Here is a 23,472-nt window from a genome sequence, read left to right on the forward strand (position 1 = left end):
GTTTTAAGGCATACAAAATATCCTGCTTGCTTGCATTACTCATTTCTGATGTGTTCTGGAGATAAAGCTTACCCGTTTTATTAGCATTTACACTCATACAAATATGTATTAGTTTTCCTTTTGTATTATAATCTATCAAAATAAAAATAAAAAAATATATTAAAAGGGTACTAGCTCCTATACACAAACACACTCTCTATTTTTAAGATTAAGCTTAAAACTATTCTTTTTTTATTCAAGCTTATAGTTAGGGCTGAATCAGGTGACCCAGAACCTTCCCTTAGTTATGCTACAATAGGCCTAGGCTGGTGGGGGGTTCCCATGATGGACTGAGTATTTCTTTTTCATTCACCTCCTTTCACTCTGTTTATACACCTCTCTACATTTAATCATATTAATATCATGTCGTTTGTCCTGTCTCCCTCTCCTCACCCCCAACCAGTTGTGGCAGATGACTGTGCCTCCCTGAGCCTGGTTCTGCCAGAGGTTTCTTCCTGTTAAAAGGGAGTTTTTCCTTCCCACCGTTGCGAAGTGCTTGCTCATTGGGGTTGTTTGGATTGTTGGGTTTTCTTGGTTATTGTTGTATGTCTTTACCTTACAATATAAATCAACTTGAGGTGACTGTTGTGATTTGGTATCATATAAAGAAAATGGAATTGTTAAAATTTTATCTGACATCCTGTACGATCAGTTTTACTGCTGTTGGTCAAAATTTTCAAATTTCCTGCACCTTTTTCACTGATAAGGCTTCTGACAAGGGGTAACTTTCGCACACCTTATTTGTATATATACCATAAGGTGTAGCCTGCCTCTCGCCACATGGCAACTGGGATGCAATCCAGCTCCACCCCCCAAAAAAACCTAAATTGGATAAGCGAAAAAACTGATGGATGGATTTAAACTATTGTAAAGCACTGCATAGCCAAAGTTAAGCCAAACCTTACTTTCAGAAATGTTAAAAAAAAAAAAAAATATATATATATATATATATATATATACATACACCCTGCTTAATAAGGTACTTTACTGCCTCTGACGTTTTTAAGACTGATTTGATGACTTCATCTTAAAGTTCAGCCAGTGAATGCAGCCAACATTAAAGGTGTTATGACAGTCAGCTTTTGAAACTAATACAAGTCAAAAAAATTCAAAAACCATTACTCAGCTCAATTAAAATCTAGATTTATTCAGTGGCATTTACAAAACCAAGCACTCACTTGCTGACTGAATACAGTAATTCTTAAGTGCAGCTGAACCAAAAAGTCATTAAGGTGGACCCAAAAAAAGAAAAAGCTTGTGTGTTAAGGTCTATGAAAACAAGGCTGAGTAATGGCAAGTCTAAGCACCTGCTTCACAGGAAAGATGACATTCATGAAAGTCAAGTGCTTTCTGTTCTGTTAGCATTATATTCCAGACATAAAAGTTACTGCCATTTTTAAATAGTCAAACACATGTATTTTAATCACGTAATTTCTTACATTTGTACAATACATGTCTTGGCTTTTTTGACAGTGTCTAAAAGATTTGAAAATGTACATTTTCCATGACACCAACACAGAACAATTTTGGTAGCCACAATAAAATATGTAGTCACATCTGTAATGAAACTGTTGTCTGACGGCAGAGTTTTACATAGCGAACAGGATAAGAAAAGCCACCATCAAACAGAACAGTCCCATGGCTTCAGACAGGGCGAATCCCAGGATAGCATATGAAAACAGCTGTTGCTTCAGAGATGGGTTCCTGTGAAGAAGAAGCAGCTGTCAGCACATTTACAGAACACACCCAAAATCAATTAGTGTTTTAGTGAAGAATGAAGATACTGAAGTTAAAAACAAACCTAGCATAGCCGATGATGAGACTACCAAACACTGTCCCAATTCCGGCACCAGATCCAGCTACTCCGACAGTGGCGGCTCCAGCGCCAATGAACTTGGCTGCGGTGTCAATGTCCCTGCTGACGGCACTGGTCTGGAAGCCTCTCAGTGTAACCTGGCTGAGGGGGCTCTGGGGCATCAGAGCAACAGTGCTCTGTAACAAGAGAAGAGGCACTGTAAACACTGTCCTTTCACTGCCCACCTCAATGTAAACATCAGCTGACATTTAAAATAGTGCTGCAACAAATAACAGGAATAATGGTTGAGACTTTTTGAATTTTAGGGAAATTAAGCAGTTTCGTAAAATTTTAAGCTTTTCTTTGAGATTGGTGATTTAGGTGATCATTTCCAACAAAGAGCTGCAGCCCTTGCGGAACACCTATATTTCTTCTTACCTCTGATTTGACATCAGGCCTGGACAGCACAGAGGCAGACAGAGGTCTGTAAAGAGCCCGGGAACCAGCACGGACCTGCAGCAACAGCACCAACAACACTGAATAATGAGTCTAGATCAACAACTTGCATGCATGCATACATGCTCAGTAACACACAGAACATGCTTTATTGTGGTAACTATTCCCCCTTCATAGGCATATGGGCAGGTGGATGACACCTTGAATGTCAAAGTGTAATTCACTCCACTGTGTGATCTGTGGCATTCAGTGATGACTGCAAGCACAGCCAAAAATCCATTGTTGACCTATGGAGTTGGCACATTACAATTGAGACCAAAAGTAAGCAGACTATCATTCATTTGTATAATAATTTAAACTGGTTAGCCATGGTTATGACCTTGGATAAAGACACTCCAGGGTACATGTATGTACAAGCTGACAGTCCAAATGGAAAATGCAGACATTGTTGTATTGCGTGCAAATTGTGCGTTTCTAGTGCAATCTGTCTGCGTCTTATTCAGCTAACGGAGGACTTGGGTGACCTTAGCTAGCGGCCATAATGGGAGCTATGTGCTACAGGCTAAAGCAGCAACTTAGCTGAATTACTTTAAAATTAAAACATTGCATGCGTAGCTTTCATGAACATTGTAGCCATTCCGCTGCGATTAAGGATCCCTGTGAATTAATGCTTTAGCATTAGCCGCCTAAGCGCCCGGCCTAGGCTGTAGATACCCTTGCAGGAAAGCAGCAGTCAAGTTCAACCAGAGGCCCACCGGCTTTATTAGCGACGTTAAAAGAAAGTCTGACTCAAAGAAACATAACAACTGGGCGAAACTCACCACAGCCGGCGTGGAGACGAACTTTGCGCAGGCGTACATTTTCTACTTTATGTTGTTTTCACCGGTTCGGTCAAATCTGGTTGAAGCCCGGGTCTCTCTGTGGAAAGAATACCGGAGAGAAGTAAGGTCAAACGGGTGTAAAAATGCCCAGCGGAAAAAATATCACCAATCATAAGTGCATTCACATCCATCCTGTATGCTATCCTCACTTGCGCGCTGCAATACGAAGCTAAAAGAAAGGATGAAAAGGGATTTATAAAGATAGCGTTCTCATTCAAACTGCCATTATACACTTACCGACTGCAGAGGTCGAACCACAGTGGAAGAGTGCGCATGCGCGATACGGTGTTTGTAAGAGGCCCGGATACTGACAAGGAAGGTCGTTTCACTGAAACTTTATTGAAAATGAGCAGGGAAGCAATCTTTATCAATAAATGTAAGAGGCATATTTTACGGATGAAATGAAAAAAATAAACAACAAACTGATCACACTTACCTGCTTCTCTTTTTTTTTTTGATGTTCAAAAATACTAAACATGGGCACTGTACTTTAATATTAAATTTCCTTTAAGCTGCATTCACCATAAAAAGAAAATCACTAGCCACTGAGTTTGAAGCACTATTGGGTCATTTACTATATTTTTAATTGGATGTATAGCATTACTTCATAAATATAGTGAAGGAGGACATGCAAAGGGTTTACACCCACTAAAGGGAATAGCCAAAAGAAGAAGGATGTATGACAATTGCAAACTCAGTAATTAACTCAAATGTTCTATGTGGAAAAGAAGTGCCAATGCTAATTGGTTGAGGGGTGATAATTAACATTAATCTACCCACTCTTGTGTAGCCACACACCTCAGCCCAACTGTGGCAACAACTCTTTTTTTGTTTTTAATGCAGGTACTTAATTAGTTTCTCTTCCTCCTCTAAGTAATATATTTAAATTTAGCTCAGACAACATTGTGAGACCATTTTTCAGGTAGAGGTAGAATTCAACCCTGCATTTCAGCATTAGTTTTTCTCTCATAACAAAACCTGTCTGCTGCTGTCCACCTCTATCACCTGTTGTGGTGTGAATTTAACACTCTGTCCAGGGGGACAGATGACTAGGGCCTATCTGTGTTCCTCACAGGCTGATGTTGGAGCTGCAGGCTACCAGCACCGGGCAGATTTGTAATCGTGATGAATGACTCCACAGCAGCTGGTCTGTGATGGAAAGGTAATGAGCACGGGGAGCATGCCTTTGCTGCAAGCTGGCTTAAAGGGAGGAAAGTCCCAGTGGCTCCTCAGATATGATCTTTTCAGTTTTACAATGAGCATGAAGCTACAGATTCCTGACCTCATAAACATTGAGTAGGATCAGTCAGTAGATCATATATGTACCAGAAACACTGAGGAAGACAGTGACAGATCTTATGCATTAAGAAAGCACACAACAGCTGCATGCTGTTCCTTTCTATTGTACTGTGTTGACTCTATTGTAGTATAATTCATTTTATTCTGTTACATACTATTCCCTTCAGATCTACCATTGTACTACAGTATATTCTATTCTAATCTATTCGGTTCTATTTCATTCTGTTCTATACTATTGTATGCAGTTCTGCTTAATGATATTCTATTTTTAAATGTTCTGTTCTGTTCTGTTCTATTCAACCCCACTTTATTCCTTTATATTCTTTCAGAATCTGTGCCTCATGTTTGTTTCAAACTTTATATTGTAGAGTTTAGATGGTTGCTTATATTACAAACCAGAGCCAAATTTCTGCAACATATATACACACAACATATATACACATAGAAACCTAGCACAAAAATAAGGAAATTTGGTTGATCATTTATTCATTGTAACAATGTTTCTTGGCAATAATTCTTATTCTGTTGGAGAGCTTGTTTATTTCCCATTAAATGGTGCCACATTTGTAAGGAAAATGCATTTGTGGATTGAGCAGCAGAGTTGAGTATGTGGGTTGCATCCATGAAAAACTTGCCAGATCTTCTCTGCCAGTGCTAAGCAGCTTGTTCTGAGCTTCTGGTACCCCAGGTGCTGACAATCATGCTTATCATCATTGGAGGTAATCTCAATACAGAGAGATATAGAGATGAGATTCTGCAACCAGCGGGTATCCCATATCTCCACAGTCTGGGACTGAAGATGACAAGATGGCAACCCTCACCCCCACAGAGTGGGGTTTGTCAGGGAATGTATAGGATGGCCTGCCTGCAGTCCTGACTTCAACACCAATGAACACTTGTGGGATCAGATTGAGTGTGCCCTTTGTGCCAGAGTGACCAACACAACTACACTGGCTGACAAACACTGGTTGACGAATGGGATGCCGTCAGTGGTCAGTGTGTGCCCAAGCTGGTAATCAGCATGAGGAGGAGGGGCCAGGCTGTTGTGGCTGTGTATGGTTCTTCCACATGCTACTGAGGCCCCTGTTTATTTATATGACTAAATTGCTAAATTACCAATATGTCTTGTTTCTTCAGACTTCAATCATCCAATCCAATAAACAACACAAAGCAAGAGTCAATAGCAGAATAAGCTGTTTGGCATTGGCAGAGAAGCTCTGGCAAGTTTTTCATGGGTGCGACCCACATACTCAACTCTGCTGCTCAACCCACAAATGCATTTTCCTTACAAATGTGGCTCCATTTAAGTGGAAATAAACAGGCTTTTCAGCAGTATAAGATTTATTGCCAAGAAGCATTGTTATAACAAATTATCAACCAACACAAATTTCCTTACTTTTTATGCTAAGTTTATATATATCAGCTGTGGCAACCTCACCCTATCCCTAGCATCCTCCTCTGTCACATCAACCCCTCTACATTTCCTCCTTCACTACATCCATAAACTTCCTCTATGGTCTTCCTCATTTCCTCCTGCCTGGCAGTTCCATGTTCAACATCATTTGTCCAATATATCCACTGTCCCTCCTCTACACATGTCCAAACCAGCTCAGCCTTTCTTCTCTAGTTTTGTGTCCAACCCGCTTAACCTGAGTTGTACCTCAGATATAATCATTTCTAATCTTGTCCATTCTGGTCACGCCCAAGGAAAATCTTAATATCTTCAGCTCTGCCACCTCCTGTCATTTTGTCAGTGCCACCATCTCCAAACCATTCACTAATCTGCAATCTCTCACGTTACAAACTTGTTATCTTGTTATTGATTGATTATATGGCATGCACAGCCTGGAACAAAGTTTTTGGAATGAAGAAAAAGGTCATTCTTATTGAGGTCCAGCAGAGGGTGCAATAGGGTCTGATGTAATCATAGCCTTTGTTGCTGGGGTCGTGGTAACAGCACAAAAGAGGAGAGAAACCTATACTTTCCACAGTGACATGTTTATAAAATTCACAGTGAATTAGTCAGGACAGACCTTTTTGGCCTGGTTAATTGTGATTTAGGATCAATCCTGTAGGTAAAATACTTTTTTATAAATTTTTATGATTCTATACCTGTTTTGGTCTAGAGCTCTTACTCAAAAGAGAAAGAGAGCTTTCTTGGCAAAATTACCATATGACAGATTCAATTTACCCCTACTGATACTGAACTCTGTTAATGCACAATGTAGAATGACAGAGCACACTCTATATCCAATTGGTGCACAGCAACTTATAGGTCAAAGCTAACCGGATGATAAAACATGAAGATTTACAAAATATTAATTGCAAGACGGCACATATCAAAGTGGGCCGTTAACTACCTGAGGTCAATGTCATACTGTCTAATTAACCGGGCAGCGGCTGTGTGGTCCTACATGGCTGTGGAGGGTGGAGAGAGCAGCCGATTTCACACCTCCCCCCTCCGCGCCACCCTTTACCCACCTTTTACTTCCTCCCATTCAGAAGCATGCACGCACTCGCTGTCTGAGTTCTTGCACAGAACACTCTGAGACATTCCATTTGCATGCCCGCCCCATCAAGCTGGATGCACTCAGACTGGTAATAAAAGGCATTGACCCCCTTAACCTTTATGAATTACAATTTGTGCCTGCAGCACGTCCTGTCAGAGGCCTCAGAAAAGCAGGCACCTCAGCCGGGGTGTGTGCGTGTTGTTTTGCAGTTGTTAAGGAGAGGGGAAAAGGTTTTTACAGCTCCTCGTCGGAGCTCCTGACAAGCAGGGAGGAGGCGGTCTGACAGCAGAAGCAAGGTAGGGAGGGACTGCAGCGCTGCTGATGGCTCCATGCTAATCTCTATCGCTGGATGCTGCACAAAACTACTGAGGCTCCTTTCTTTGTCGAGACCAGGGAAACACAGCCTGCAGGACTACAGTTCACCTGTTTTTTTGGCCTGGTGTTTTTACTCCTTTTAAAATCTGTCTGTGGGTACAAAGAAAAAGCAGTAAATTATAAGATGGAAACACTTGTTGAGTGGTTTAGATCATAGTCCAATCTAACAAGGATTCGCTCATTGTTTTGTTTTTTCCTTTTGTATTCACAGCTTAGAGTAGTGTGAACTAACTAGACAAGTACTATGTGTTCATCAACATGTCAGTCTGATAAGCCCATTTTATTCTCTCTGGACTAATTAATAGTTAGCAGCACTGGTCTCTTTTAGGACCTCCTCCTTCCACATGCATACATGGAAAGCTGAGGGTGGAGAAGGCAGCAGCAAGACCACAGCACAGAACTGGGCAGGTTTTAATGGAATCAGATGAAAGGAGGAGCTGGGGTGGAGGTGGGTTGCAAAGTGGATTGCAGATGCAGCGGCTTAGAAGAAGCGTGCTATATGAGATTTACCACTTGGATGTGTAGAAGTTGATCTAATATGCTGAGCTTGACTTTCTGGCCTTTCTGCATTAACGTTATGCTCAGTTTATTTCAGACTTATCCTTTTCAACATGTCTCACTGAGACCCAAAAAGAAATAGAGACAAAATTTAGGCACACAAAGCAGTCACTTTAGATACACTAAAATATTCAGAAATATCAGTGTAGACATAACTTCAGTTTCTATTCTAATACTAACACATAATTAGGTTCAACCTGCAGTCAGTAACTCCAGTGGTTGTAGTTTTGCTTCACAAATAAACAAATGGGTGAAAGAAACTATTCTGTTTAAATGCATTCATGCTGTTTTGTTTATATTTTGAGGTCATTTTCATATTTTCTAATGCTAAGAGACAACATGTAGCAGGAAAAGTGGTCCCGGTTTATTAATCATTATGTGTTTACGAGAAAACATTTCCAAGCCCTGCAAAGCTAAAAGATGTGACTGCTCCGCTTCTCCTGGGTGGCACAGTTGATAATTACTGCAGTGATGATCATACACCATGATAACACTTTTAGTTTTATTCCCTAAGCAAACTGGAGAACAGGTGTAAAATCAGGTGGCGACCGAATCCAGGTCACAGCTCTGCAGAGCCCGTAGCTTGTGAAAATTTTTAAGAAACTCGAGATTCTTTAACCCATGAAAAGATTCTGAGAACCATCTTCAGTGAGAGTACAGACAGCCTTCATGCAGCGGCTCCAATAATCCAGAGCTGGAACACGCAGACAGTTTCCTAATACGGCCAAAAATCATCCCACAGAAATGAACCAAGCATTGTTTATCTCTGAAAGATTTAAAGGACATTCACAAAAATCAATTTTTCTGCAAATCCATAATAGCACTGATGTCTGTGCTGCTGCTGAGCAGAGCAGCTGGAAGTGGTCTGAGAAATGCTGAAGGCTGCAGTATCATTAGTCTTCATCCTGACTTTTTAGCTAAGTCTGTAACACCTCTATATCCACTGCATCCCCTATGCTTAGGAGTATTCAACTGAGCAGAGCGATTTTATTAAATTATTCCTTAACAGGAGCGCTATATTGGCCAATATTCACTGGATTTTAAATAAAGTTTAAAAACTGACACTTTGTTTTTGAAAAACGCCAGCTCGAACTGAGCTTTAATCCCCTTTCCTCTCTCTGTTTAACATCAGGAAATTCAGTCAGTGACTGTGTGAACAGGAGCGTGGCTGACAGGGGCAGCCGTGTGATGATTGGTTTACGGATCTCTGCTTTCTGTAGTGACTTCAAGGTCGCTGAGATTTACAATCAAATGGCTTATGACACTTTAGTAAAAACCAGCCAAAGCTGATGACAGGAAAAGAAACGAAGGCGATCACGTTAGAGGAATCTGCCTGACCTCACAGTGTGGTCCGTGACTGGATGTGCTGCCGTCTGTTTTTATTACAACAACCAGTAGATATGCACGTGAGCAGACAGAAGGTTGTTAAGGACGGCATATGGAGAATGGATTTGATAGACAGACACTATATGGTGCACACAGTATAGTAGATTATAAGAAAGGTGTATTTCAAGCTTGAGGAAAACTGCAGTTTCAGTCTACTACACAAAAGAGCAATTAAATATGATTTAAAGGCCAATCTGTAATGACAGTGTGCTGCCCCCTATTGAGATATTACTGCCCTGCTACTTATAGTTTCAGACGGTGATTTAGTGTAGTGTTCTGTCTAGCTCAGTTTATTTCAGTCGTCACTCTGAAATTTAATGGCCGGGTGTTGATTTAAAGTGCATTTAACTGCTAAATATGTCTTTACCTGAATGTGACGATGCTTTGATGAAGCTCTGTTCTCTTCTTGAACAGAACAAGTCTCTATTTTAAAATAATGATGGCTTTATGATATGCAACCAGCAAGCAGCTCTTTAACTATTGTGAATATCGCCTTCAAATGACTAAATAAGGAAATGCAGGTTTTGTTTCAATCATCAACAAAGATTACTGGATATGAGACTTATATGTTATGCATAAGCTGATATTCCAGGCGTGTTTACTTAGCACTCACATGGAACGCTGTTGATTTTTATGGGAGGCATATGGCTGCTTTTTATTGTGCTCAATTAAATTGCTTTAAACTAGGATTAACTTTTCGGTGCGGCAATTCATTCGATAACGTCTCCATGCTTAGAGGTATTTACCGTGCAGCCGCTGCAAATGTCGCCCGCACGGTGCTCACATACTGGGGTGTCAAGTATGAGGCTGTCACAACAGTATTTACTGAAAGAGCCCTTCCTGCTTTTAATGGCCTGACCTACATCCCAGTTCAGAGAGCTAATAAAGGGCAGTCTGGTGTAGGTCCTGGAGCTGCACAATGTCACTCACAGATGCCCAACTCAGCAAGATCCGGAATGCTCAATTAGTTGCTTTTATAGGCCCCATTAATATGCATTAGCTCTCTTTTCAGTGTGTGTGCACAGGCAAACAGTTGCTCCTGGCCACATATTAACCAAGTAACAGATTTGTAAAAACTTTTGAAAACATGGTACATTTTTTTCACTATGAAAAGTTATTATGGAGATAACCTAAACAGGACTAAGTAAAATGTCTGAATACAGTGCTGAAAGTATTTTATGATATTCCACATTTTAGAGGGAAATGTTTTAAAGCTGGAATAATCCACAGATTTTTGGGTCTTCTTAATGTCCACAGCAAAAAAACCCCAACAACAAACCCATACTTGCTGAAGCGTTTTCTAAAGCTTTGCTGCTTTTTTATGCCATATTTACTGATAATGTCCCACAGTTCTTGAAACATATTAGATATCTACTTGAAAACAATGCAAAACACTACATAGCAGCTACAGTATAGGAAGCCAGCTCTTTACATTTACAAAGAATCACCGAACAACAGATAGCTCATCATGGAACCCTACACAATCTGGTACCACTCCTCCCACACAATAAACCGATGTGGCACACAGCAAGCTGAATCAATCATGGCACTTTATTATCCTGTCACTAGTCTGCTTCCTGCAAGTGTGTTTACCCTGTCCATGGCCCTGCGATTGTGGCTGTTCAGTGTACATTAAGACAGACATAATTGAGATTGTGGGCGGCCGAAAGTACGGGGCTCAACCTGTTGTCGTTAATCTGTCATTCTGTCGAGAGTCACAGCAGCAGTGACCTATAGAAGGCTCCGTCTTGGAGGCACTGCTGATGGTGCTTTGTTGTTCATGGCAGAGGGCCTCACCTATTTTAAGTTTATTGGTTTGCCACCAACGGCGAGCCCAAAGAAAGTGTGATCTATTGCCCAACCTCTGGCTTCAATTTCTCTGCTCTCATCTTATCCATGTCGGGTACTTTATGCTCGCAGTAGCACTCTTAAAACCCATCACCTCTACATTACATAAAGGTATTCATGATATGAGTTATTAAAGGTCAGACCTATTTGATGAAAAATAAGTTGAAAAACTCAAAGGAGGAACAGTCACGGCCCATGTAATGAAAGCTTAATACTGCACTGTAATATGCTAAATTATTACAGGCAATCAATTTGAATTAATTGATAACCCTTCAGATAGCAGCAGCCTCCCTTTAAATTAGATTACTGATGCTTCTGCTGAAAATTTGCTTTCACTTTGTATAAATTAGAGCTCTGCAAAAGCATTTAGAATATAACAAGATATAAATGAATGCAATCGTACCGTTGGAAAAGGTACTTTTTACAATCACACACCATATTAGAAATAATAGCTAAATCTTGCCTCAGCGGACTGTTATTAATTACCTGGCAAATAGAACCTGTCTGTTTTCAACCTGAGCTATAGTGGTGGCGAGAGATCACCAAAGAAAATTAAACAGCAATCAAACTACATTTCTTTCATCATAATTCTGATTGTCAGGATCACCTTCTCCGAGATGGCTCATAGCAGCATAACAAATTCTAGTTTTTATTAAGCGGTTCAATTTGCTGCCGTTCATATTTCATATTTATGTTGTATTACAACCGTGTCATACGTGTATCCTCCATTCCTGTTATTCCTGGTATTCAGTATGATTTATTAGATTAGGAAAGAAAACAATGTTGCCATGAAACTGGATTTAATTGATAGCTTCAGACGATATGGCATCTAAAGAGTAGTCTCTGGCTTCTTCTGAGCTAAACAGCATGATATTTTTACACCACACCTACACCTACACAGAGCAGCTGCAGCACGGAGCCCCTGGAAGGTTTTTTTTTTTGTTTTTTTTTAATCACATCACGCATTTCTTTTAACTAGCCATGATATTTTTTTTTTTCACTGCAAAAATTCACAAAGCAATTGGTTAAAACCTCAGAGAGGATGTAAGTATCTGGCTCTGTGTCTTCAGAATGTTGCTTCTTTTATAGCAGGGGGTTATATCAGCCTGGAGACCCATAAGTTATGAAATGTCAGGATCCTATGCATTCTAATTGAGTGTGGAACAGTTAATGGCTGTGGAAATTCAGACGCTTGACGTCTTATTCCCCTGTGTGCCGTTTCGCAGCCGAGCCCATGAGCCTCAATTAAATGACAAAATGGGCCCATTCTTGAAAATAACAACAATAAAAACACAAGCCTATAAGGCAATAATATCAGGGCTCACCTTGAATCAACAATGGTCACAGCTTGCAAATGGCTAAGAGCCAAAAGAGGAGGTCTTTATGAGATCATTTTTAGCAGCAATATGGTGTATAAGAGGTCTTTATTTATTAGTTAATCTGCTGCTGATTATATTCTAGATAAATCAATTAACTGTCTGCTCCATAAAATTTCAGAAGATGGTGCAAAAAGCTCAAATCAGCATCTTCAAATGTTTCCGTTGCATCTCGCTAACAGTCCACGACCTCGAAATATTCAGCTAAAAAGCGCATGAGACAAAGAAATCCTCAAGTACAAACCTGCAGATGATTGGCCTTTGTTGCTTTAATTGATTATCAGATCAGTTACAGATCAATCAGACAGCTGTTTCAGGGCTATCCTATAATACTGTGTGTGTAATCTACATAAATAAAAAAAAAAGATCTTGAACTTCAGGCTGACACACAGCAGGTAAAACTCAGCTTGTCCTCCATACCCACAGGATTTCTTTCTTCTCTTTTTTTCCCCCAAGTTTTTCTCAAACTCAGGCCTACTTTTTCCACCAAACTAGATCATGTCCCAAAACGTATCCCCCCCAAAACTTAGTTACCTACTGTATGTGCTACTGAATAAAACAGTACTAAAATTCAGAATCAATACTGCCTAAACCTTTTCCCATTTTCAGCAGATGTCTGCAATCTATAAATACACATGGAGCATGTCCTATTAAATCCTGTGATATGGTGAGGGGCTAAATATTGACCCAGTCCTGATTGGAGTAGATTTTTTTTCACTCCCTTGCTTATTGTTTTTATAACCCTTTGACTTTAACCCCTTTACTGCTTCACTGATTTCATGCAACAAACAATAGCTTTTCAATAATTCAATTTATAGCTCACCATAAATAGAATTCAAAAGACAGTGCTGTTGCAAATGAACACAGACGATGCTCTTGGCTCCAGCAACGCCCTACGTGCCAGAGGAAAGACAGAATATTTATTTTACGGTTGCCTCACATTCCCATTAAAACCAGGAAGCTACATTTCCAAGCATGTGGTGTAAATGTAATATACAGAGTTGAAAGAGACAGATGGTAGAGTGAAAATCTCACATGGCAACACTGTGCAATGGTACCAGTGCAGCCAGTGCCAATGAAGAAATCCTCCCCAAAGCATCCAAGGCCAGATTAGATCCATTAATACATGTTCATGTGCATCTATCACGTTCCCGCTCACATACATGTCCATGTGGGCTGTCTGATCCTGGCTGACTCATTAATGTAAATGCCAAAACAGTGAAAGGTGATGTCCAGGAAAGGATCTAAGACACAAGCACAGAAATGAATTACCATCCTATTTATTTATCCAGGCCTTTCTGTCAATCACAGCAATAATCAGAACTAACTCATTCAGATTTTGAGAAAATGGAGGATGCATTCCGTCCAATTTTCAATTTGGAATCGGCAACTACGGCCATGATGAATGTCTGAATAGTCCATCTTCTTCCTCTCATTTCTCCTAACCTTTCCTGACAGCTTAGATATTGCCTACCTGGTAATTTGCTCTACAATAATTGTTACTGTGAGATTTCCCCCCCCAGCTTTTAACAAGGATTCTTAACACCCTCTGTAGGTGACAAAATGCAATTACAAACACAAGTGCCCCATCGTGACTGGTCATCAGCAGCTGCCACCTCCATTCTCCAGTCCCAACTGGTTCCATTAATGAAAGAAAAAAACAAAAGACATGCAGTCAGACTTGGCAAACATTTGCTGTGAATAAAACTTTAATTAAAAGATATGAAGCTGCTTTATTGATTAACAACATCAGTGATTAAAGTGAATGCCTGACATTTTTTCCCCCCACTCTGGCTATTTTGTTCCCTCTCAGAGATCATTTATTGTTGCATGGTCCTGTTTATTGATAAGTGTGTTTGATGAATGCAGATGCGGCAGTTAGGAGAGCGGGCTCGCTGATGGAGCGATCATATTGTGCGAAACACCAGGCTCAGGCAAGAACAGCTGTTGCGGCTCCATCCACTGGGACGCCATGTTTCACCACCACCCTGAGTGCACATGCAGGCGTGCTGCTGTAAAGCTGCAACCAAACGCATTCACAGCGCCCTAACAACTCTATGAATTTTATGACACATCACCAGCGCGCTCTCATCTCTGTCCAGCACTAAAGCCTTAATTATTGAACTAATTGCTACGGCTATATTCATCTCTCTCTGTAATCCTTTGGTGATTACATTTTGCGTTCAATACCAGTCTTATCCTTTAATTAAAAGGATTATTAACCTTTAAAATGGAGACATGTGGGATTAAACCCTCAAACGCTGGTGTCAAAAGCTTTTTTTTTTTTTTAAACAACGCAAGCTCAGAATGGGCTGTATCATTTCAATCATAATCAGGAGACTATAGGGCTGATCAGATGTCTCATGGCTGCACTACATGTTAGCCTTTTCAAGGAGCTGACTTACAACAGCTATGAGCCATCATCTATATCTTCTTCCAATTAAAATTTACAAAGTGCTGACACATTACACCTGGCGAGCTAGCAATCACTGCGAATAGATGGATAATGATAAAGATCTGACCACAGAGAATATAAACGTGGTGAGAACAAGGTGAAAGGGTGAATGAGTCAATGGGAAAAAAGGGAAAAAAAACTCATTATAATACAGACAGTGAGATATTTGCCTCGGTAAGTTTTAGAGTCCACAGCGAGCGAGTTCAAAGTTCAAAGTCAGCCTAAGTGGAGCCTGATTGAAAATCATTGGAAATCTTGGACAAATAAGAGTATGCTTCAGACAGTGAAAGTGGTGGATTGGTTTGGTCGGGGTTTGATGGCACCTCATTGATCAACACACCACCTCTTCATGAACACCTGCATGAGAAACTGTAAGGAGGAACACATGCTCTGATTAGTATGTGAATACATGAATATAAAAGATGTGCACTTGATAACATCGGCGTCACGGCTGCCACTTTGGTCACCCGATACAGCATCATTTTTGTCTGATCAATACCTGCCTACATCAATAATGCGGCTGAACTATTTGGCACCAACGAGGCGAACGTGAACCATGATGCTGAACCCCTCCTCGGCTGAGTCAAGCACTTAGAATCAAGAGCTGTTTGCTCATGCCAAAGCCACGCTGCATTATCCAGAGCAAGTCTTCATTTGAATGTCCTAATTAGTTAATTAGTTGGTGGTTAAGGATGATATGAGCATCTCATCAATCTCTCTATCTCTAAAAATAAACACCCTGGGATGGCAGTGGTGAGTCATTAGAATACTGATGACTGTGGGAAGTGTCTGTGAGGAGGAGAGGTCTGCTTGTGACACTCCATATTTCCACAAACCACCCGGCACCATAAAGAAGACTGAGGAGCTATTGCTGTGAGCATTGTATGGATGGTAAGTCAAGCGTGGCTTAATGAGTTTAGAGAAACTCTGAGGAGCTCAATTAAGGTTTTTTCATGCATAACTTTTAGGATCCATTTACTTGTTTATCATCGATGACGGGAAATGAGAATTAGGCACGAGAAGAGAGAATGGTTTTATATTCACAAATGATTAAAACAAGTTTATTTTAAGAAAGCACCTGTTATGCCTTAAATTTTAAAGAGGCTTTTGTCAAAGTGTCCGTTCTCTTTGTTTCCATATAGCCTTTGAAGAATTACTTTTGGCAAAGCAACAGCAGCCGTATGGATAAAGAGTTAAGTTTGTTCTTTATTTCTGCAGCAGGGTATATGAAAGAAAGAGGGTAGAGGAGGACGAAAGAATAGGTTAAAAATAGTTAGCATATGGCAGCATATGATTGAGTTTCCAGGGCTGTGAAAATTCACTCTAATTATTCAACAGTATCCCTCTGTCATCCTTCCCTATATGCACCCCTTTGCATGGAAGTACAAGTGACTTCAACTAATATACATAATTCTGCTACTTAATTGGCACAGATCGGGTGAAAGTGGGCTAGGAAAAATCCTTAGAGACTAATAGGGGCACATATCATTGGCTCCATCAGAACAGTAGTCCCATAGGTGATAGAAGTCAGCAAATATTTCATGAGCTGCACTATCAAACTACCGCACCTCTGGAGTCCTGCACGCTATCCTGCAACGAGCACTTCTGAAACAGTTGTTCTGTCAGGTGTATTTATAGCAGGCGGCCCGATGACTGATGCTAATGCTGTGGAAATTATGCAGTGCACTATTGCTGTCATAACAATATGTTACACTTAAACAGGAAGGTTAACTAAACTAGTCATTTAAGTTATAAGTGGGCCACTGGCGCATGTTTGCGTACACAGATATGGATTATGCCAAGTGCTGCAGTAACCCCAGCTGGTTTTCATAGACATTATGTTACATTTAGCCTTGTGTTGACTTACATAATTTGGCGTTAGATGAAAAAAATAAAATAGTTAAAGGTTCCTCCTGTGCAGAAGGTGGACAAAAGGTGGACCCAAACAAAAGCCCATACAAAGAAACTGACATGCAATATCGAGGAGGTTCACTGTAAGGAATGCATAACAATTTAAAATGTACTTAAAGATACAACATCAAACACAAAGGCTATAAAATCCTAATGCAAGAAAATCTATGTGCCATGATCATCCTAAAGCTGGTATATCTGACAGGGCTGCTGCTGTGCTAAAAGTGCCATGATGCATAATCTGCTGTAACAAGCTCAAAAACCTGAAAACAGTTAAATACCAGCCACTCTTTTCACTGCATGCAGTCAGGTTAACAGAGAAAACCTAAAAAAAGAAAAAAAAATCACAAATACTTAAAATGGAGTGTTGCAACTGGTGAGCGCAGCCATTCGCAGGAGTCATTAGCACTCATAATTAGCTCTATAAGGTTTCTTAATAGATAGGGAATATGAGAATATTTTCCAGGACTGGGTGCACCCAAGGGTGTCAGCACTGTTCACTCAAGATGCTTCTGTATGTAATTACGGAATGAAAATGCCACAACAACATAAATTACATAAATTCGAGGTTTCAAAACAGCCCCGATGAACAGCCCAATAGTTCACTGCACAGTTCAGGTCATACATGACAACATACAAGGACAACTGTTGATTAAGAGCTTGATATTCACATCCCGTTAGGTGGTTCCATTATTTATATGGCATCCTGTGGTTATGCAGTCTTTAAGACTGTGATGGTATTTTTCATATAACCAAAATAATGTCACAGCACTGACTATAAGCTCAGTGTATTTTAAGATGTAGCGGACTTACACTTTCAGCTGTATATAACTGCAAGTCGTATCTAGTAGATTTATTAATGTGTGGGATTATAATCTTCTTGACTTTTTCACGTTTTCAGGTCTAAAAGGTATAATACAAGTAGAGTTTCTCTGGTAGACAAAGACATTTTATGAAGATTATTTTTGGATTTGAATGGGTTCAGAGGAAGAACTTAAAGTTTTTAAATATCTCCAGTTTAGTTTTTAAACTATAGCCACCTGCTTGTGTGTGTATCTGTGTGTGTGCGCCTTAAAAGTGAAAATAGGCTCAGAAAAGCAGCATATCAACATAGTGTGGAAGTGGACTCTTATTGAATAAAACAAAGTTGAGTTGTTGATGTTTTAAAATTTATGGCTTGATGTTTTATAATGTTAATATAGATGAGTTTATTTAATATTTATTACTATAGTCTGTAGAAGTAAACAAACTACAAACCAGAAATACCAAAAATTTTGTCTCTTGCCTACACATTCTGTATATTCATATGCAGACAGACGTGTTTATAGAGTTTAGTATGTGCCTGAATTTGACCTGTTACTCAGTAATGCAATAACCCTGATTCACTTTCAACTAGAGTGTATTTGAATTGTACTTCATGTGTACATGCTTTCTGCAGGATACAATAATAGAGAAAATACTTCAAGGACACGTCACTTACCAGACCCACAGCATGGGAACATGCACATTTTCAGGGGTGTGTTCACGGGCACATGTTCAGGTAATTCTAAGCAGTGTGTGTTATCAAAAACCAACTAATCTCCCAGCATCCAAAATTAACGAAGGCTGCCACAAAATCAAAATAACTGGTTTTCCTGCATTTTGGATGAATCCACAAACACTAACTAGAACAACAGCTCCACAATAAAAAGCTTCACTATATCAAAACAAATTGTGGCCGCTAAAGGAATCAATTTTTGACATTTCACCTCTATCTCGCTGACCCTGCCTCTTAAATTTACTGCTCTGTGCAGCTTCTATCAAAGTGTTTGTCAGCAACACATTTTGTTGAAAGTTTTAGTGTAACACATTGCAGATCATGACATGTATGGATTTAATGGGCCCTTGAGCCATCTTTATATATGTCACGTCATTCACACAGGATAAATATCTTAGCTCTTGGTGTAATAACGCAGGAGGAGATTTGCGGATGAGACCCCCGCTGCTAATCTTAGATCTTTCCGAGTCCTTCTGCATGAATCATCAAAGCTGTGGATGGAGGTGGAGGCTTGTTAGCCGATTCCCAGAGTCAAGCAAACAGATCCTATTTGTATTTATACTTTGCTTCTAAAAGAGTAACACACACTCGATTATCCAATTATGCAAGATAGTAAAACTGCAACGTGAAATGTTTGAGGTTCATTTCAGTATATTTTTGTGTTGAAGAGAGTCGAGTACTTCTTAATGGTTTTGAGGGAACGTCAGTAGTCTGGTAAGGGGTGGGATAACAGCAAATAGAAAAAAAGTCTTATATAATACCAAATCTGTTTTTTCCAGGAACTAACACAACCCGCATGCTCGGTTTCTTTTGAGAATCACAGAGAACTACTCAAGCTGAGGATTCCCTCTAAAGCAGCAGCGATGACTTTTTCCATCACGGTGAGAGGCTGTTCTGTTAGCCCAGGGAGAGGGATCATGAGTACAATATTGACTTTAAATTACAGCAATAGCTGCTGCTCATGCTGTCTCAGGACCACGCTGCGGATCAAACACAAAGATCAGGCCAGGATTAGGGAAAGCCACTGACAAGCGCAGAGCCTCCTCTGTGCTGCGGCAAGCGCACACGCTCACACAGCACCACCCAAATCTCGCACTAAGCTCTCTCCCACCCTGCAACATGTAACACACAGACCTTACTGTCATCTCATTTGAATTTCAAAGCTAAAATTGATTACAAACAAAATTATCTAAACACAAAGGGTGAGGGTGGCTGGTCCTGTGTGCAGCCTTTGTCAGCACAGATCTATTCTGAGGACTTAGAGGATGGCGGCATTTCCTCCCTGACTCTCACAATTGCTTACAGGATACAGCCGTGTTCTTGCAGTGCCTTCTAACTGGGCTTTTATTTTCCTTTTCCTGGCAGTTAAACACAAATAACAGCATGGATGATGTGCTGGGATCTATTGTCTGCGCTCAGGGAGGAGTGCAGGATATGACGAGTGTGATAAATGATCACACCTTGTGCCTGGCATGACAAAGGAACTGCGGCACAATCTGCATGTGCTCCATCCTTTTGCCATCATTAGGTGTAATTGGGACTCATGGCGAGGCATGTTCTTTTTCTGCTGTGGAAATATCGGGAATGGAGCTGCTACTCCTCTAACAGATACAGAAAAAAAAATGCTACAGAAGGGACACATGTCCAGGCCACTGCTACAGCAGTAACACTGTGTCCTGATATCACACTTCTGGTCTAAATTGAAGCTCAGCAAGATCTGTACATGTGTCAAATCCCCTTTACTCTAATGTCACACCAAGTCTATTGTCATGTCAGACTACCCTTTTTGATGTTGACCTTCAAGGGTGTGCACACGGGGGCCATTATTGGCATCTGTCTGAGGAAGCCAGAACATGTTCCCTCACTATAAAAACAGTACTGATTACAGTGCTGCTCATTAGCTATAATGGGGATACATGTGGAATTTACACCATTGTGTAACAAGGTTAAAACAACCTCATGAATCCTAGTATTCACGCAACACATTTTTTTTTTTTGTGCAGTACTATTATTCATCATTAAGACAAGTATATCCAACTACACAGTTGAATATATACAGTAAGTGAGGACTAAAGTGGAATAGTAAATGTGGAGGGGGTAAATGTGTGTCCATGTTGCCCCTGTTTGTCAGTGAAATATTCCAAGACCCCCCTATGCGCTCTTTAAATGCAGTCAGAGTACTTTCTGGCAGCAACAGAAACACAAAGTCTTTGTTTCATGACCTCAGTCTCTGTATCCTTTCCCCTCCTTTGAATCAAAGCCCCCACACCATCTTTAGCATTTAGAATTAATTGCACAGTTATCCTCAAATTAATTCCTAACTGTTTTACAACACACAGAGAGAAAAGGGCAAACCAATTATTATTCTGTTTTCACCTTACAGAGGGGGATATTATGCAAATCATCTTCTCTACATGAGAAGGAAAAGGGGCTTTATTTTCCTCAGCAGATGCTACCTAGACAGTCTAGCATTCAGTGGGGGACAGGAAGTGGGGATGCTGTGAAGATCTGATCGCTCCACCTGGCTTCCTACTGACTCCATATCCAAGCAATAATAGAAAACAAACTGATTAATTATTTATTTCAAGGAATCTTTTTTTTTTTTCTGTATCTCATGCTGGACAACTAAGGTTAAAGGGAATGTTCCAAGTGCTGTCTGGAAGTATTTTACAACTTCTGTGCTTACGAGCTAGAGGTGTTTCTTGATGGAAGACAAAGTCCCTTGGCTGGGCAGCCTTGCAAAATGTTTTATTTGCTACTTTCCCAGGAAGTGAATACATACTAAGACAGAGCAGCGAGCCTGTGAGCCAGACGTCAAGATGTGGCTGACAGGATAGCCACGAGCAATGCTGAGTTTCAGAGAGGACATGCGGCATCTCGCCTCCCTCGGCTGCTGTGCACTTCTGACCACAGCGAGTGTTTATTAATCTGAGACCTTGAGACCTCAGAGAAGTTGCTAAATAAAAACTAAAAGAGAGACACGCAGCACATCCAACTTCTTAACAGTCAAGAGCCATAATGCTTTGTGAGCTGATTTAAAACCAGCTTCTTCTTCCAAGGTGGTACAAACAAAAGCTTTAATGAGCTGTAATGATGAGCTAAGGTCAAAGCACTTATCATCTTTACAAATCAGGAGAAGATGTGCTCATGGAAATAAGCTCCCATGAGTATCCATCATCACCTCAAAAAACTGCATGCAGTGGCACAGCTCCAGGTGCTCCAGCAAATTGGGCTTCCAATGTGGAATGGATCAAACGTCGGCTCAATATTCATTATTCTCTCTGACTGTGATCTGCTGCGGTTCTGCGAGCGGGTGCGGATAATTGTGTACCTCATTGTGCACGTGTTTGGACCAAACTTAATCATGATGTCAGGCTGTTAATAAAAGGTTATTAAAGGAACAAAGATCCAGGTTTTACATATGTTAGGCAGGGGAGGTCTCGGGAACTCCTGTCTCAGAGGTAAACATGGGCCCTCATGACAAATGATGCTCATGCTGAGATCAGATAGTTAACAAGAGATCCCCTTATTAACCAGGTCTGCATAGATAATTGGCACTTGAGCCTCACATTTTGAATCTGGCCTGAGTGGTGTCATTTATCAAGAACCTGAGCATGCTGTCAAGGCTCCATAATAAGCTGCAGTAACTGATGAATCAAGATTACGCACTAGATTGAGAATGAAGGAGGAGAAAATGGGCTACAGCCATGTTGCAGGGGGCTTTAGTCTAATATTCATAACATTAAAGTGGTGATATTCCTCACAGAGAGGGATTAATGCAGTTTGAAAATCTGCAGTGGAAAATAACTCTAGCCTGTTTGCATCATAAGGAGTATCACCACTGTGCTTCTGCAATACTGACTTTTTATATATATATATTTCCCTCTACAAATTATTTTTTATGACAGAAGTTGTTATATCAGGTATGCAAATAATATTGTTAATATAAATATACTATATATACACACCGCTATGTTAGTAAATTTAGCATTAACTATTTAGCAATGAATTTCACAACTAGCAACTTAAGTAAAGACATCGAGTCGCAATGCTACTCTGCTGCATGTGCTGCACACAAACAATGAACTCTGAGCAGCTTTGCTGGACAAACCATGCGATGACACCATTTCAATTAACCCAAATTAACCCAAGCATCTGTTTCTGCGCAATGTTCTTTCAAAATAAATGCAAGTACTCATGAAGGTGCATGTTTCACAACATATACGCCAATCTAGATATCGGGCCACATTATCAACTGGCACATCAGTCAAATTCTAAATAAAATATTTGCTGAGCTGAGCTGCTATTAACCAGAAGTAGAAATTTAAAAATGCAATGATTTTTTTTTTCTGACGATTTATATGCAAAATATTAGTTAAAAAAAGAAAAATACTTGACATAGTCCCTGATTATTACCATTTTTGCAGAGGTAATTTAGCTTATTTTTTATTTGCGATGCCTTTATAAATATGACCCAAATAAGACAGTAAGAGATCTCACTGTTTGGTTTAACTAATAAATATTCTTCTCAGTTTGATCAAATTGATTTCATTATACAATATCATTTTCATTAGCTAAACAACACAGAAACTCATTATGCCTATTATACCTGTACAAGTGCATCAAGCAAAATCATAGCGTAAGAACATATGCATTTCCCATCATACCTGTTTAATGTGGTCATGACTGTATGTCTGAGTGCACACGTGTGTCTTTCCGTTTATCTCACTGGTATATAAGTGCAGATAATTACAGATGATGGGCTGGTGATCAGCTGCAGGTATGGGAGCCACCTCAGGCCTCGCCCAGCCTTGCACCTCTACCACTCCCCTGCTCTGTCAGGCATGTTTGGCAACGTCTCCTTTCCCTAAATCTCCAGCTGTCCAGTGGGGTGCGCCAAGTCACAGCAGGAGTGCCTGCCTTTCCATCTATGGCCCATCTCTTTCTAGGAGTGTGAGGTGTGTGTGTGTGTGTGTGTGGTTTGGGGTGGGGGGTGGAGGGGGTCCTCTCTGTACTCGCATTACTCACTAGCAGACGGAGCATGCT

The 23,472-nt window shown here is 40.3% G+C and overlaps 1 protein-coding gene across 1 annotated transcript; it reads right to left on the reverse strand.

Moving 5' to 3' along the window:
- Positions 1 to 1,432: 1,432 nt before the first annotated feature.
- Positions 1,433 to 3,465, reverse strand: atp5mc3a (ATP synthase membrane subunit c locus 3a). The gene is made up of 5 exons (XM_030757747.1): positions 3,409 to 3,465; positions 3,112 to 3,208; positions 2,273 to 2,347; positions 1,841 to 2,031; positions 1,433 to 1,743 (listed from the first exon to the last, which is right to left on the reverse strand). The coding sequence occupies exons 2-5, from the start codon at positions 3,148 to 3,150 to the stop codon at positions 1,629 to 1,631; spliced, it is 420 nt and encodes a 139-aa protein (XP_030613607.1). The 5' UTR covers positions 3,151 to 3,208; positions 3,409 to 3,465; the 3' UTR covers positions 1,433 to 1,628.
- Between the last annotated feature and the right edge of the window lie 20,007 nt (positions 3,466 to 23,472).

The sequence above is a fragment of the Archocentrus centrarchus genome, chromosome 21, assembly GCF_007364275.1.
Source record: "Archocentrus centrarchus isolate MPI-CPG fArcCen1 chromosome 21, fArcCen1, whole genome shotgun sequence".
Lineage (NCBI taxonomy): Eukaryota > Metazoa > Chordata > Actinopteri > Cichliformes > Cichlidae > Archocentrus > Archocentrus centrarchus.

Excerpts from the sequence above, each read along its gene's own strand:
- atp5mc3a (XM_030757747.1), bottom strand. The coding sequence starts at position 3,150 with ATGTACGCCTGCGCAAAGTTCGTCTCCACGCCGGCTGTG. Across the intron at positions 2,032-2,272 it reads GGCCTGATGTCAAATCAGAG|AGCACTGTTGCTCTGATGCC; the intron begins GTAAGAAGAAAT and ends CTCTTGTTACAG. Across the intron at positions 1,744-1,840 it reads CTCATCATCGGCTATGCTAG|GAACCCATCTCTGAAGCAAC; the intron begins GTTTGTTTTTAA and ends TCTTCTTCACAG.